The sequence below is a fragment of the Canis lupus genome, chromosome 32 (assembly GCF_003254725.2).
Source record: "Canis lupus dingo isolate Sandy chromosome 32, ASM325472v2, whole genome shotgun sequence".
Lineage (NCBI taxonomy): Eukaryota > Metazoa > Chordata > Mammalia > Carnivora > Canidae > Canis > Canis lupus.
This window is the reverse complement of record NC_064274.1, coordinates 38,204,934-38,223,109: the sequence shown is the minus strand read 5'-3', so window position 1 is coordinate 38,223,109 and position 18,176 is coordinate 38,204,934. Positions and strand designations below refer to the sequence as shown.

General features: G+C 34.4%; 1 protein-coding gene across 2 annotated transcripts in view; it reads right to left on the bottom strand.

Moving 5' to 3' along the window:
• Nucleotides 1-18,176, bottom strand: part of USP53 (ubiquitin specific peptidase 53) — a 66,677-nt gene that overhangs the window by 38,074 nt on the left and 10,427 nt on the right. For both annotated transcript variants that reach the window (XM_025466011.3, XM_035709779.2), the window contains exons 2-3: nt 12,121-12,795; nt 1,041-1,133 (exon numbers count right to left, since the gene is read on the bottom strand). In XM_025466011.3, coding sequence (XP_025321796.1) covers nt 1,041-1,133; nt 12,121-12,264 — 237 coding nt within the window. In that variant the 5' untranslated portion in view covers nt 12,265-12,795. The remainder of the gene's footprint in view (nt 1-1,040; nt 1,134-12,120; nt 12,796-18,176) is intronic.

Here is an 18,176-nt window from a genome sequence, read left to right as displayed (position 1 = left end):
GCCCAAGGTGAGCCTTCTCAATGTCACAACACTGAGATCATAACCTGAGCCAAAATCAAGAGTCTGATGCTTAACCAACTGAGCCACCCACACGCCCCTGCAGATATGTTTTACAATCACCACAACTTACCTTACTTCTAAGTTCATCTGTTATCACTCTCTGCCTTGCTCACAAAGCTTCTGCCACTGAGATTTCCTTGAATATGTCACCACGTTCACCTCAGGGCCTTTGCAGTTACCATTTCCCTGCTTGCTCAGAATGCATCACTCCATCACCTTTTCCAGATAATGGTTTAAACTTTCCCAGTGAGGCTTTTCTGGCTATTCAACATTCTATTCCCTTTCCCTGTTTTATTTCCCCCCTCCCCTTTAAATTATTAGCATCTAACACACTTTATATTTTGCTTACTTATTTTCTCCTCCCCTACAAGAATATAAGCTCCATGAGAACAGAGGTTTTATCACCTTGTTCACTGCTGTAAACTCAGTAACTACAGCAGTGCACAAAATTCAGTAATAGTTCAAAAAACATTTCATAAAATGAATAAAGAATTCCTCCAGGGCACCCCGGGCGGCTCAGTGTTTTAGTGCCACCTTCAGTCCACGGCGTGATCCTGGAGACCCAGAATTGAGTCCCACATCAGGCTCCCTGCATGGAGCCTGCTTCTCCCTCTGCCTGTGTCTCTGCCTCTCTCTCTCTCTCTCTCTCTCTCTCCTTCTCTCTGTGTCTCTCATGAATAAATAAATAAAATCTTAAAAGAAAAAAAAGAATTGCTCCAAAATAATGAAAAATGTAACATTTCTAATGTTTCTATACTATTTAGAATATTTTTAACTGCCCTTACATAAAAGTGAGGGAAAAAAACCCATAAACCTGAATAAATCATACTTTAAGAATTCACATTCAAAGCTCTAAGTCACTTGACAATGAACTTTATTTTCAAATAAAGTGGCCAAATATGTCAAACCAAACAATCAAGTAAAGTGAAATTTTTGGCAAAACAATTAATAGTAATTTTCCAGTACTATTAAAAGGTTACCTTTAATGCACAAAATATGCAGGCATCTCCCTGACAAACATGCCCAGTTAGAACCCGCAAGCTTCTTCGAAATATATCCAATTGCCATAAAACCTAAGAAATTATAAGAAAAAAACAATGAAAAAGGAAATACAGTAAAGTGTTTCTCCCTATAATAAAAGATAGATTTGAGTATTTTTTAAATTGCAGAGGGCTAATAACTTCTTTTAATCTCTTGTGCACAATCAGACATATGTAACTACTGAAACTAACAGCAATTATTAAACTGCTATATACATCTAGTGAATATATGAAAGATGGATTTAGAAGATATTCCTATTGATTCACATGTAAAAACTGACAGACATGGAATAAGAAAAAACTAATTCCTCAGCTAAGGATTTTATATGAAGAGGAAACATGGGACACTGAATAGAGGACTTGGCAGTGACATGAAAGAGGAAGTGATTATAATACTTGGAACAGACTGAACTTTAGGAAGGAAATATAATTGGAGTTGAAAGCCAGGGTGTATCAAATAAGGGTCAGTAGGTAACAGCCAGAAAAAGTGAGCAGAGGCCTGTGGTCTCTGTATATTGAATGACAAAGTGCCCAGCTGTGTGGTAACAGAGGGACAGTATGGTAAAAAGCATCAGTTAAGGAATAATATGAATGTATTTGCTGCAATTATCCATTCATCATTCGCTGCTGAAAGACAAAAACAAATAACATCGTAATAGTTTAAATAAATCAGTCCAGTATTTAAAATCATTCTAAAAAAATTTGAAAACTATACAGTGGGGATAATTTTGCCTGGCTCATGGCATTCTTATAAGGATTAAATAACATGTATTAATATATAAAGTGCTTAGAGGAGTGCCCAGTACATAACTGGCATGCAATGAACGCCAGCTGCAATTTGTTGCTGTAATTACTACTATAAGGAACAGATCGCCAAGTTTCCCTGTATCTTTCCATCATTTCCTTTTTTTTTTAATATTTTTTTTCTTTATTTATTTATGATAGTCACAGAGAGAGAGAGAGAGAGAGGCAGAGACACAGGCAGAGGGAGAAGCAGGCTCCATGCACCAGGAGCCCGACGTGGGATTCGATCCTCGGTCTCCAGGATCGCGCCCTGGGCCAAAGGCAGGTGCCAAACCACTGCGCCACCCAGGGATCCCTTTCCATCATTTCCTAAATAATATAACTTAGAAAATCCATTTGTGTCGTCTCATTTCCCCCAACTAGAAACAAAGATTAAGAAAAACAAATAATTTTAATACATATCCTATATTTTCAATTACTCAATAATTGAAAACGGCCTCAATAACTAAAGGCCATTTCAGAATTTCCCTTTGACAGTTTTTTTTTTCTTAAGGATCACAAATAATTCAGTGTTTTTGCAAAGCACTTGAAAATGTTTAATAATTTTCTTGTAAAGCGCACACCTCTGATCATAACATAAAATACACGACATTGGAATTCATTCATCTGTCAAGATGAAGACCAGGACAGCACAAACTTGGAAAGTAGGCTTAATAATACAACATCTGAAGGCAGGCTGCCTGGGTATTAATTCTGGATTTACTAATTACCACCTCTTGGGCTGACTTCAGCAAATATTTTCTGAAACTCAATTTTCTTATCAGTAAAATGAAGATAAAAGCAGTACCTACCTCTTAGCATTGTTTTAAGAATTGGAGTACAGAGAACATATAGTGTTCAGGAAATACCAACACAAGTAAGAACACAATAAATATTAGTTATTAAAGATTATGACTTTGCTTTTAACTTAGAGAATTTAAAACCACACCATATGTCATAACTACTTAATTGTAGTCATGTCATCAGATAAAATCCTAAAATATTCAGCCAAAAAAGAATACCCTCCATAATGTTTATAAGACTAATGAAGTAACTCTTTCAAATATAACTGGAATGTTTTCTGGATTAGCAAAATGTTTAAGTTACACTAGATCCAAACTACAGAAAAAATATTTTATGTGACTTCTCTATACATAATTCAGTATAATCATTTAACCCCTATTTTTAAAAAATCTGTATCAAAAGTTATTCTAATTGTAGTTAACCCTTATCCTACTTCATTTTAAAATGTTGATTATAAACAACCAATAGGTAAACAAAGAAATCTTGCTATTTGCAACAACATGGAAGGAACTGGAAGGCATAATGCTAAGTGAAATAAGTCAAAGAAAGATAAATACCATTATGATTTCACTTATGTATGGAATTTAGGAAACAAATGAACAAACAAGGAAAAAAGGAATCCAACTAAACAAGAGACTCTTGAAGAGTTTGGGGATGGATTAAATAGTTAAAAGGGATTAAGAGTACACTTATTTTGATGAGCACTGAGAAATGTAGAGAACTGTTGAGTCACTCATAGTACGTCTGAAACTAAAATAACACTGCATATTATTTACACTTGAATAATAAAAAGACTCGGGTAGGGTTGAGGAGAAGTGCTTAGAAATGTGAAGGGGGTAAAAAAAAAACAACCCTAGGACAAATGAAAATGGAAACACAACTTTTTGAAATCTATGGGATACAACAAAAGTAGTTCTAAGAAAGAAGTTCATGGCAATACAGGTTCTACCTCAAGAAATAAGAAAAGTCCAAATAAATTAACTTTACATGCAAAGACTCTAGAAAAAGAGCAAAGCCCAAAGTTAGTAGAAGGAAGGAAATAATAAAGATCAGTGTAGAAATAAATGAGAGACTTAAAAGGGAAAATTAGAAGAGACCAATGAAATTAAAAGCTGGTTCTTTGAAAATATAAAAATCAATAAACCTCTCACCAGACTCATCACAAAAAAAGAGAAGACCCAAATAAACAAAATCAGAAATGCAGGAGAAGTTACACCTGACACCACAGAAATACAAAGGACCGTTAAGAGACTACTATAGATGATAATAGGCCAACAAACTGAAAAACCTAGAAGGAACAGATAAATTCCTAAAAAAACACAACCTTCTAAGACCAAACCACAAAGAAATAGGAAATCTGAACAGAATGATTACAAGTAATGAAATTGAATCAGTAACTTAAAAATTCCCTCAAACAAAAGTCCAGGATCAGATAATTTCATGGTGAATTCTACTAATCACTAGAAGAGTTGGTTGGGGTGCCTGGGTGACTCAATTGGTTGGGCATCTGCCTTCAGCTCAGGTTGTGATCCTGGGGTCCTGGGATTGAGCCCTGTGTCAGGCACCCTGCTCAGTGGGGAGCCTGCTTCTACCTCTTCCTCTGCCCCTCCCCCTGTATCATTCTTTCTCACTCTCTCAAATTTTTAAAATCTTACAAAAAGAAAGAGTTGGTAATTATCCTTTTCAAATTATTCCAAAAAACTAAAGAGGAAGAAATACTTCCAAACTCATATATTACCAACATTGCCAATATTACCCTGGTATTAAAACTAGACAAAGATACAGGAAGGAAGGAAGGAAGGAAGGAAGGAAGGAAGGAAGGAAGGAAGGAAGAAAGGAAGGAAGGAAGGAAGGAAGAGGGAAAGGGGAGAGGGAGGGAGGGAAAAGAGGGAAAGGGAATATAATAGGCCAGTATCACCAATGAACATAAATACAGAAGTCCTCAACAAAATATTAGCAAATGAAATTCAACAGTACATGAAGAGGATCATATGCCATTATCAAGTGAGATTTATTCTAGGGATGCAAAGATGGTTCAACATCTATAAATCAATGTATTACACATTAAAAACCAGAATAATCATATAATCATCTTTATACAGAAACAGCATTTGATAAAAATTCAACATCATTTATGATAAAAACTCCCAACAAAATGAGTATAAAAGAAACATACCTCAATATAATAAAGGTCATATATGACAAACCCATAGTGAATATCATACTCAACAGCAAAAAGCTGAAAGCTTTTCCTCTAAGATCAGGAACAAGACAAAAACACCCACTCTCATCACAGCTATTCAAGAAGTCCTAGCCACAGCAATTAGGCAAGAAAAAGAAATGAGGCATCCAAATTGAAAAGAAGTAAAACTGTCACTATTTGCAGATGACATGATACTATATATAGAAAACCCTAAAGACTCCACCAAAAAAACTATTAAGTCACAGAATACAAAATTAACATAAAGAAATTAGTTGTGTTTCTACATACTAATAATAGGCCATCAGAAAGAGAAATTAAGAAAACAATCCTATTTATAATTACATCAAAAAGAATAAAATACCTAGGAATAAATTTAACAAAGGAGGTTTAAGACCTGTACAGGCATACTTCTGATATATTGCAAGTTCAATTCCAGGCCATCATACTAAAGCTAATACTGCAATTAGCCAAACTTTTTAGTTTCCCAGTGCATATACATAAGCTATGTTTATACTATATTGTTGTTCATTAAACATGCAAGAGCTGTATGACTAAAACACAACGTACATACCTTAATTTAAAAATATTTAATTGCTAAAATGTTAACCATTATCTGAGCTTTCAGAGTTTTTTTTTTATTTATTTTTATTTTTTTTTAGCTTTCAGACTTATTATTTTTTTTTCAGACTTTTTATTTCTTAAAATAAGACAATAATGAAATTTGATTCACTCTTCTTTTCATCAGCTATTTTTATATAGCATGCAATGTTTGGTAGAATTTTACTCACAGAACTTTCAAAATTGGACTCAATCCTCAAACTCTGCAACTGCTTTATTAACTAAATTTATTGAAATATTCTAAATCCTTTGTTGTCATTTCATCAATGTACACAGCATCTTCACAAAGTAGATTCCATCTCAAGAAACCAGTTTCTTTGCTCATTCATAAGATATTCTTACCCATTACAGTTTTATCATGAGATTGCAGCAATTCAATCACATTTTCAGGCTCTATTTCTAATTCTAGTTCTCTTACTTTTTCCACCATATCTGTAGTTACTTCCTCCACTGAAGTCTTAAACCCCTCAAAGTCATCCATGAACCTTGGAAGTAACTTCTTCCAAACTCCTATGAATGTTGATATTTTGACCTTTTTCCATGAAACCTAAATATTTCAGTAACATCTAGATTCACATTCTTCAAGAACATTTTCAATTTACTTTGCCCAGATCCATCAGAGAAATCACTACCTATGGAACCTATAGCCCTATGAAAACTATAGCTTTATGAAATTTCTTAAATAGTAAGACTTAAAAGTAAAATTACTCCTTGATCTATGAGCTGCAGAATGGACATTGTGTTAGCAGGCATAAAAACAACATTACTTGCATTGTCCATTTCTATCAGAGCTCTTGGGTGACCAGGTACATTGTCAATCAACAGTAATATTTTGAGAGGATTTTTTATTTTTTTTTCTGAACAGTAAATTTCATCAGCAGGATGATTCAGTAAACCATGTTGTAAACAGTGTGCTGCCATCCAGGCCTTGTTGTTCCATTTACAGAGCATGAGCAGAGTAGATTTAGCTTAATTTTTAAGGGCTCTAGAAATTTCAAAATGGCAAATAAGTATTGGCTTCAATTTAAAGTCACCACCTACATTATCTCATAACAAGAGAGCCAGCCTGTCCTTTGAAGCTTTGAAGCCAGGCATTGACTTCTCCTCTCTAGCTATGAAAGCCCTAGATGGTATCTTCTTTCAATCGAAGGCTGTTTTGTCTACACTGAAAATCTATTGCTTAGTGTTAGTCACCTTCATGAATTATCCTAGCTAGATCTTCTGGATGGCTTGCTGCAGCTTCTACATCAGCACTTGCTGCTTTGCCTTGCACTTTCTGTTACAGAGATGGCTTCTTTCCTTAAATCTCATGAACCAATCTCTGCTAACTTTGAACTTCTCTTCTGCAGATTCCTTACCTCTCTCAGCATTCATAGAATTGAAGAGAGTTCAGGTTTTTCTCTGAATTAGGCTTTGACTTAAGGGAATGTTATGGCTGTTTTGATCTTCTATCCAGATGAGTAATACTTTTTCCATATCAGCAAAAGGCTGTTTCACTTTCTTATCATTTGTGTTTTCACTGGAGTAGCACTTTTAATTTCCTTCAAGATATTTTTCTTTGTATTCACAACTTGGCTAACTGTTTGGCACAAGAGGCCTCCTTTCAGCCTATCTTGACTTTTGATATGTCTTACTTACTAAGCTTAATCATTTCTAGCTTTTGCTTTAAAGTGAGAGGACATGAAGTGCCTGGGTAGCTGAGTTGGTTGGGTATCCAACTCTTGATTTTGCCTCAGTTCATGGTCTCAGGGTTGTAAGATCAAGCCACACAGAGGCCAAGTTAGGCTCTGTGCTCAGCACAGAGTCTGCTTCAGATTCTTATCCTCTCTCTCTCCCCCCATTCATGCTCATGCACACTCTCTCAGTAATAAAAAAATAAAATCTTTTAAAAAACATAAATTAATAAGAGGACATGAACTCTTCCTTTCACTTGAACACTTATAGGGCACTGTAGGGTTACTAACTGGCCTATTTTCAATGTTGTTATGTCTCAGAGAATAGAGAGGCCTAAGGAGAGGGAGAGAGATGGGGGAACAACTGGTCAAGTGAAGCAGTTAGAACACATACAACATTTATCAATTAAGTCTGCCATCATATATAGGTGTAGTTTGTGGTGCCCCAAAACAATTACAATAGTAACATCAAGATCAGCAGTCACAGACCACCATCACAAATATAGTACCAATAACAAAGTTTGAAATATTGCAAGAATTACAAAAATGTGACAAAACCACACAAAGTGAGCAAATGCGATTAGAAAAACAGTGACATGTTTGACAAAGAGTTGCCACAAACCATTAAAATGTAAAAAAAAAAAAAAATACAGTATCTGCAAAGTGTAATAAAGTGAAGCACAATAAAACGAAGTCTGTACTCTAAAAGCTGTAAAGCACTGTTTCAAGAAATAAAAAATGACACAAATAGATATTCACGGATTGGAAGAGTATTAAAATATCCATACTACCCAAAGTAATCTACACATTCAATGCAATGCCTATCAAAACAGCAATGACACTTTTCACAGAACAAATAATCCCAAAATTTGTATAGCACCACAAAAGATCTTGAATAGCCAAAATAATCTTGAGAAAGAAGAAGATGGCTGGAGGCATCATGCCTCCTGATTTCAAAATACACTACAAAGCTAAAGTAATCAAAATGGTATGGTATTGTCAGAAAAACAGATACATAAGTCAATGGAACAGAATAGAGAGCCCAGAAATAAACCCATGCTTATATGGTCAATTCATGTATGACAAAGGAAGCCAAGACTATACAATGGAGAAAATACAGTCTCTTCAATAAATGGTGTTGGGAAAACTGGACAGCTATGTGTGAAAGAATGAAACTGAACCACATTTACGTGACACACAAAAATAACTTCAAAATGGATTAGAGACTTGAATGTAAAACCTAAAACCATAAAATTCCTAGAAGAAAAGAAACAGAGTATGCTCTCTGACATCAGTCTTAGTAACAGCAATATTTTTTTGGACCAGTCTCTTCAGGTAAGGGCAAAAAAGCTTAAAAAAAAAAAAATGGGATTACATTAAAGTAAAAGCTTTTACACAGCAAAGGAAACCATCAACAAAACAAAAAGGCAACCTATTCGATGGGGGAAGATATTTGCAACTCATATACACCAATAAGGGGTTGTTATCCAAAATATATAAAGACTTATAGAATTTAATATCAATATCAACAACCAACAACCTAATTTAAAAAATGGGCAGAGGACTTGAATAGACATTTTTCCAAAGAAGACATACAGATAGATAGCCAACAGACACATGAAAATATGTTCAAGAGGGAAATGCAAATCAAAACCACAATAAGATATCACTTCACACCTACCAGATTGCCTATTATAAAAAAAGAAGACAAGAAATAACAAGTGTTGGTAAGGATGTAGATTAAAGGGAACCTTCATGCACTGTTGTTGGGAATGTAAATTAGTGCAGCTACTATTCAAAACAGTGCACTTTAATGATGTCCACTTTTAGTAATTTCTTACTAGATATATTCTATAATTTATTTCTCAGCAGTTTTTAAAACTATTCAATCAAATTGCATAATAATATTTATAGTCCGCATTTTATAAAATGAAGTCAGGCCTTTTTTTTTTTTAGTCAGGCCTTTTCTAACAGAAAATCTATATTTGAATAGTTGTTTGTTAGTGAAGACTGGCTTTGCAAATTTGTTTTTATGGCAGACACTTTAACATCTGGGCCAGCAGATCTCCTGAGTTGAAGAGAGAAGTGGAAGTTCGGGGATGTCAAAGCAGCTAGAATTGGCAGGGAGGAGTGCTGCTAAGGAGAGAGCTACACAAAGAGTGAACATCACATCTCTCCAAAAGGTCCCTCTCGAGTATTCAGGCAAATACTGTGAGGAAACTACCTGAGGCTGGTCCCAAAATTAGAGGAAATAGTGCCAAGAGCTCATACCTGCGGGACTGTGCCTGCTCCTAAGAGCCAATGTAAAATGCTTCATAATTCACAGAGCACTGGCTAAAGAAGGGTCTTACTCAGGAGTAGACAAATTAATCTTGGAAGAAACACAACTCTGGGACTGTTTAACAAAGCTTAAAAGTAAAGTGATCAAACTGTTTTCAAATAAAGCAACCCTATCCCCAGAACAAAGTTAAAGAATATTTCTAGGAATATAAAAATATCCACTGTCCAGTAAGATAAAACTCAAAACCATCTAACATTCAATAAAAAATCACCAGGCATTAAAAGAAACAAGAAAATATATCCCAAATTAGGAAAAAAATCATTTAAAACTCAGAATTTGCAGAATGACAGACTTAGACAATTAGAGCAATCATTAGAACTGTATTTTATGTTCAAAATTTCATAGAAGAGTCCAAACATGTTAAGTATAGACTTGAAAGAGATTTTTAAAAGACCCAGATCAAACTTCTAGAGGTTAAAATTACAATGTCTGAAATTAAAATACACTGGATGGGATTAACAGCAGATTAGACATCGCAAAGGAAAAGATTAATGAAGTTGAAAACACAGTAATAGGAACCATACAAAATGAAATGGAGGGAAAGAAAAAAAGACTGAAAGTGAAAATTAAGAGAGCATCAGTGAGCTGGAGGACAACCTCAGGCAACCAACTTTATATAACTGCAGTCCCTCAAAGGAGGCAAGAAACAGAAAAATTTGAAGAAAGAATGGCCAAAGACTTTCCAAATTTGATTAAAATTATAAACCCCACAGTTCTAAGATGCTCAATAAACCCAAACACAGAAAAAGATGAAGAAAACTATGTTAAGGCACATCAATATCAAATTGCTTTACAGTAATGAAACGGGGAATTCTTAAAAGGACCCAAAGAAAAAGGACACGTTACACTCAGAAGTACAAAGAATGACAACAGTTTTTCATTAGAAATAATGCAAGCTAAGACAAAAGGACCAGATTCGTTAAAAGTACTGAACAAGTAAAACTACCAACTTTGACTTCTTTAATGAGTAAAAATATCTTTCAAAAACAAAAGTGAAACAGATTTTTTTCCAGAAACCCAAAAGCTAAAGAACTCACCAACAGACTTGATGTACAAGAAATGTTAAAAGAGGTCCTTGAAGGAGAATAAGTGATACCAGATGGAATGCTGAGTCTACACAAAGGAGTGGTAAACAGCAGAAATGATCATAACTATGTAGAAGAACATAAATAACCTTCATGGTAAAGATCAATGGAATGTTCATTTAAATATATATATATATATATTTAATCATTGGAATACTTCTTCATTTTCCTTACCAAGTAAGTGTCCTTCTTTACTCAGAATTTTCTGTTACAACATTCTTTCCATCTCACTACCTACACACAGCATTTGGGGAGCCAAAGAGACAGAAATAGAGGGAAATATATAAACGTAAAAAAAGAACTGGAAAAGGGTTAATAGAAAAAGATTTAAAGTGATAAAGCCCTTTCCCACAGCCTGATTTAAACAAAAACACTTAATTCTAAGTCTTTTGGTATACAGTATTTCCCTAAATCCAATGCTATTCAATAAATATTTGTTTGCAATTCTCATAGCACTTAATGCCAGTAGGATCTTTTGGCCAGAGTAGAACAGTGACCACCATTTAAGGGTCTCAATGTGTATTATTAGAATGCTGCCTTAATACCAATTAGATCTCTTTCCCTGAGTGCCTTATAGAACTTTCAAATTTGACATCTGACAGAGAACAATTGAGAAAACAAATCCGAGTCAGCTGTCTGAGCACCTGACGCATTCTAGGTATGTTCACTTATCATATGAGTTAATTAACCAATATTTCTTTTTCTACTCTGTTTTCAGAAGGGGGGGGAAACTAGTGGAAAATGTATAAGTGATTTATTTTAAATAAATTCTTTTAAGGTATAATCTATGGTCAATAGAATAACACTCCACTATTCTAAATCTTCCTCCTCTTTAGTACTATAAAGTCAATGGTCAGAAAGATACAGGATCCCACAAAATCTGGAACTACTGAATAAAGACTACATCTTACATAAGAAAGGATATTTATCTAAAGAAGAAAAGCAGGTTAGTACATACTTGTTAATTAAAAGAATTTCAACAAGGACTGAAGCAAAATGGATTAATCTTCAATTCCACTAAAACAGTGGTGTCCAAATTATGATTCCAGAGAATCAATTTAAGGCCATAGTGGATGGAGGCTGAAGGGAGTTTGAGTCCTGAGAATTAAAACTGCATTCTTATTTCAACCCAAGCTCTCTATGGGGATTAAAAAAAAAAAAAAAAAAAAGAGGGTGGGGGGAGGAAAGGAAGATGAGCTCATTCAAAAAAATTACTTTAGAAACATAATTTTAATTTACTAAGTAAACATTTTAAGTCAAAAGATATTTTTATATCAGAGTAATACATTATTCTGTTGCAAAAATCATTCCCATTTGTATTAAATAAATATCTAATCCTATTTATAATTTAAAAAAACAAAATTCCAAGTCAAAATATTTTTGATACCATTAAAAGTGATATTAAAAAGTCATTCCAGGCAATAATAACTTTATTCTTACAATATAAGAAACACTAAACAAAGGACTTCCTGAAAAGCATTTTTGTAAATTTAACAAGAAATTATGGTCTCACCTGTACAGCACTATTAAGAAAGCAGCTGTTTTGTCCTGGTTCATTTAACAAGCCTTTGGTAGGGGCTAGGGATAGCATACTTCCAGGTTGATAAACTTTTCCAAGATTGCCACTAGGTTTCCGTAAGAATTTTACCCATGCCATTTTCAAGAAAATTTGTTTACATCAAAGTTAAGAATTATGTATTTATGTGATATTTCTGATGATAAAAGGGATGATGTCTTGAAGTGTCCACTTAAATTCACTGCAGTCAATTACAGTAACATAAGTTTCCAAGTCCATATCCTTCCTGATGGTATAAATTTCTGACGACTTTGTCAAGCAAAAATGGGGTAAACATCCAAGTTCTAAAAAAGGAAGCTATTATAAACAGGAATTTAAAGATTTTTATATGTATTAAATTTTATGAGAGTTGTATATTTACGGTAAAAAAATATTTTTTTTAAATTGCTAAAAATAATGTTGATGAAGAAATAATTTTCCTTAAAACACAAGCCATTTGTCGTGATGGTTTAAAAAACAGATGAAAAAAAGGTGTTGAGTTCGCATCCGGCATGATTCCTTTGGTCATTGTTTTCCTTATGTTTTTTTAGTAAGAAAGAAGACTCTCTCTTTCATAGGTGAAGTTATCAAAGGTGACTCCATATTTCTTATCAATGTGACCTCAAAGCAAATCTACAAGAAAGAAAATAAATGTTTAGATAAAAGTAAAGGCTAATCAAGAAGGGCTGAACAAAATTCCTACTTTATTATACGAACACAAATATTGAATATGTAATCACAAAAGGATTATAACTAATAATGTTCTAAAATATAAAGATAAAAGCATTATTCTTCATTAAAATTTTTTAAAATACCAATGTACATCAATCGCTACCTACTTCAAAATTTCAGTGGCCATTGGTTTCATAAGGAAAATATTCTAGAGAAAACTGTAAATTAGATCTCAGGTAGTATTTTTAAAAGTACCAACTTTGTTGTCAACACTAAATTGCTTTGTTTATTAAAACAAATACATGTACAAAGACTCTATGTTGTTGCCTGTCTTACACAGAATCATGGTATTTTTCAAAAAAACTGTAGATTTTACATAAATTGGTATACATTAAAATTCAGAAGAAACCATATATTGGTAAACAAATACTAGTGAGCTAAAGTACATTTCTGCATTAATCACAAATGCATGCTCCTGACGAAAAGGACTTTAAACTTCATTAAAAGCAAGTATTACTAACAAAGTCTTGTTTAACCAATTAAATTTCTTTCCTATGTTCATTCACTCAACAAACATTTACTGAGCCAGGTACTGTGCCAGATCCTGGACTAATTTAATGAGGAAAGGCAGACATTAATATAATGAATAACAAATTGTAACTTGTACTAGAAGAGTTATGTGCTGAGTGCTAACAGAAAAATAATGCAAGGAAAGAGGATGGGAAATGCATATAATGTGAGAGAGTTTGCACTTTTAAATAAGATAGTCATGGAAAGTCTAATTGACCAGGTTACCTTTGCATAAACATTTGAAGGAGGCAAAGATGCCACCTGGGAGAAGACATTTCTAAGAGAGGGAATAGCATGCTTGGCATGTTGGAAAAATAGTAATCAGTCCAATATGGTAGGAGAAATATAAACAAAGAAAAGAAGATAAAAAGGAAGGATGGGAAACAGATCTGTCAGGTACTGAAAATCCCGTGTAAGGACTTTGGCTTTAAATTCTTTTAAAGTCAGTGAGTTTCATTTTCACAGCACGAAAAGACAGAATGGCATAGATCAGTTCAATACCATTTGTCAAATACCCACTAAAACAGGAAAGCACTAGGAATAAAGAAACATCTTATCTAAAGAATTAAACTCAAGGCTTGTTTCCCGCCCCACATATTAATCAGCTCATCACTTATTACTTGTTTGGTCTTAGATAAATCCTTGTCCTCTCTGATGTATAGCTTCTTTATCTATAAAATGGGGACAACAGTAATAGCCTGGATTAAAATAGGTTAAATGTTTCAAAAATTCTAAAACACTATACGATGTTAAATGTTTTCTTTTTAACTGTAAGTTGCAACCTTCTCTAAAGTGATCTGAATGATCTCCAAATCTTACATACAAATTAAGTTTTTAACAAATGCATAATTTTACAACATTAAGGGAGCTCTATATTGGTAGTAATTTTTTTTTTTTAAGATTTTATTTATCCATGAGAGACACAGAGAGAGAGGCAGAGACATAATGCAGAGGGAAAAGCAGGCTCCCTGGGGAGCCTGATGCGGGACTTGATCCCAGGAGTCCAGGATCACGACCTAAGCCAAGGCAGATGCTCAACCAGTGTGCCACCCAGGCATCCCGTAAATTTGTATTTTTAATGAAAGAATCCTTTTGGGATGCCTGGGTGGCTCAGTGGTTGAGCATCTGCCTTTGGCTTGCGTGGTGATCCCGGGCTCCTAGAATCAAGTCCCACATCAGGCTCCCCACAGGAGCCTGCTTCTCTCCCTCTGCCTATGTCTCTGCCTCTGTGTGTCTCTTATGAATAAATAAATAATTTTTTTAAAAAAAAGAATCCTTTTGAGATGATATTCTTTCATCATTTACTAGGCACCAGGTTTATACCATGAACTGTCCTAAGGTAAATAAAACAATCCCTACCTTTACTGAGCTTAGTTTGGTGAAGAGCAAAACACGAACCGGTAATTTAAAAATACTGCAGCTTGCCTTCTTGTGCAAGATGTCAAACTAGTATATGCTCCTGTTTCCCTATCTCCAGCCCAAGTCTGGAGATTACACAAAAGCAACAGGTAGCCTAATGAGAAGCAGGGAGAAAAGGACACCAAAAATAACTGGTTTCTAAAGTGGGAGGGAAACAGTAGCTAAGAAATAGAGAGGGCCAAGTGTTACAGACTGGAAAAGTCTTTCTGGTTCAAGATCTTTTCCATTCCTCACATTTCTCTGGGCAGAGAATTCCCACCCCACACAATGCAACAAAATAGGAAAGTCCAGCTACCACCTATTGCCTTCTGGAGGATAAGGGAGATTATAACAGTAGAAAAGCACTAGAGCACAGCCCACAGTCAGTTTGAGAAATGGTAACAAGTGTGGGTACCTGCAAGGCCCCTGTGTGTTCTGCACTCACCCTTACTTCACAAATAGAACAGAGAACAGTACAATCTGGAGAAGATCATGCCACTAGGCACAGCAACAGAAAGTTCTTTTTGGAACTAATTCTCAAGCTGTATCATTCTAATAGCCCTTCTATTTAACATCCCAACTCTACTCACTAAAATCATCCAAAGAAACACAAATAAGAGCCTTGTGTTTTCACCCTTCTCATGTAAATATTACTAGTTTGTAACTTGGTACTTCAGGTAAAAGAGAACCAGATACTTGAAGAGGACCAGCATTGTGAAAGGCAGGCACAAACTGAACACTGTATAACACGAAAAACAGAGTGAACAGACCAAAGGAAATAGAGATTTGAAATAAACTTAATAAATATCCACGAATTGAATATGACAATTTAAAAAAAATTACCAAAGTTTTGTAAAAAGAATGAGTTAACTAGCAAAATGAATAGAAGTGAAAACCATATTAATGAGAAGTAAGTTCAGGTCAGGAAATTTTCCTACAAAGCACTAAAAATTGAATAAAGAAGTAGAATATATAAACATTCTAAAAAAGCTAAGAGGCATGGATGAAATCCATACTATCTAAAAGGATTCCCAGAAAGATAAAGTAAATTGGGTTAATAACTTCAGAAATGACTAAGACTTTTCCAGAATTAAAGACCAAAAAAACTCAGAGAAACAAAGAAAATAGACAACTCAAAAAATCCAAACATGATATGGGGAAGAAAGCAGGATGAAAATTATGAAGTTTTAAACCGAAAAGAGGGATCCCTGGGTGGCGCAGCGGTTTGGCGCCTGCCTTTGGCCCAGGGCGCGATCCTGGAGACCCGGGATCGAATCCCACATCGGGCTCCCGGTGCATGGAGCCTGCTTCTCCCTCTGCCTGTGTCTCTGCCTCTGTCTCTCTCTCTGCGACTATCATAAATAAATTTAAAAAAAAATAAATAAATAAAAAATAAAAAAATAAAAAATAAAATAAACCGAAAAGAGAAAGAGAAAAAAGAGATTTTCAAGCCATTTATAGGCAAACAACAGGAAAAAAAAATAAACTAAACTTTTGTAAAAACTAATATAACAGATAAAATCTTCACAAGCCTGATTAAGGAAAGAAATGAAAACAGGTATATAAACACTAAAGAGATAGATAAATGAGAAATAACCAGAGATACATAAGCAACCAAAAGAACTGTAAAAGAGTATCACATAAGTCTTATGGCAAGGACTTTTAAAATCTAAAGGAATAGGTAATTTCCCAGCAAAACACATATTAACAAAATTAATCCAAGAAAAAATGGAAAACATTTTTACAAACTAGAATAATGTGGAAACAAAAGTTCTCCCATTGAAAAAGGCATCTAGATCAGATGGATTCAAAGTTCAATTTTATCTAAACATTAAAGAATTGTTAATTCTAATGTTATACTATTGCAGACCACAGAGAATATACAAAATTTCCCAAATCATTTCATGAAGCTAACACAACCTTAATATCAAAACTATATAAACCTCAGACTAATGTGACTTGGATACAAAACTTATAAATAAAGCACTAGCAAACATAATCTATCAGTGTCAAAAGAATAATGTACACTATTCAAAAGAATAATAATCAAGGAGGCTTTATTCCAGGAATGCAAATGTAATTCTATATTTACTCTTTCAATAAATATTTGGGAGGTTATGCAGAAAAGAGCTAACACAGCAAAGTTCCTAACAGCCAAAAGGTGGAAACAACCTAAATGTTCATCAACTAATGAATGGATAAACAATATGTGGTGTAAGTGTGTATGTGTGCATACATATTCATACAATGGAATATTATTCAGCTGTAAAAAGAAATGAAGTACTTTCACATGCTACAATATGGATGAACATTGAAAACATTTTGCTAAGTGAAAGAAGCCAATCAGGAAGGACCATGTGTCACAATTCCATGCATTCAAAATGTCCAGAACAGAGAAATCTACAGAGACAGCCCGTAGATTAGTGGTTGCTTACACTGGACAAGTGGGGCTATAGAGATAAGAAAGGAAGAGTGAGAGCTAAAGGGTACAAAGATTCTTTCTGAGGTGCTGAAAATGTTCTAAAATTGTGGTGACAGGTTTACCTTCCTGTAAATATACTGAAAATGAAACTGTACTCTTTCAATGAGTGAATTGTGTGACATGTGAATTATATTTCAATAGAGCTACTTAAGAAAAAAAAGAAAAACACAATATAGCAGCTCAAAGATTGCTATCCTTAGAAAAGCCTGCTCACAAGGTTTTAGGCTTTTGGAATTTAAATTTTTGGGAGGATTCCCACTACAAAAATAAGTGAGAGTTGGTCACTGTGCCCAAACTGTGCAAACAATGTGGTTTATCCTGAACACCTGCTTTCGTTCTGGAAGTCTGGAATTCTGATAACAAATGAGGTAGAGGATAACTATGTGAACCACTTCGCAATAAAGACTCTACCACTGAGTCTCTAAACAGCTTTCTGGTAGATGACATTTTACAGATGTCACCACAATTTGTTGCTGGAGGAACTCATGTGTCTCATGTGACTCCACTGGAAGAAAATTATGAAAAACTTGTGCCTGATTTTCACCAGATTTCCTCCCATGATCCTTTTCCATTTGCTGATTTTGCTTTATTTCCTTTCGCTGTAATTAAAAAAAGCATAGCAGTAAGTACAACTACATGTTGAGGCCTCGTAATTCTACAAAATAAGCAAACCTGGGAATGCCAGAGACCTTGGAGACCTCAACACAGGGATAAAATCAAAATAATTAAGAGGCACTTTGTTTCTTTCAATCAGCTGGCAAAAACTTAAAAGAAACAGTCTTGGTGGAGATAAATGGAAAGAGCTACTTTCCCTTATTGCTGACTAATTAAAAAATGTAATTATACTATAATACCCTTGTAGCACTATTATATCAACCTAGCAACAACTAAA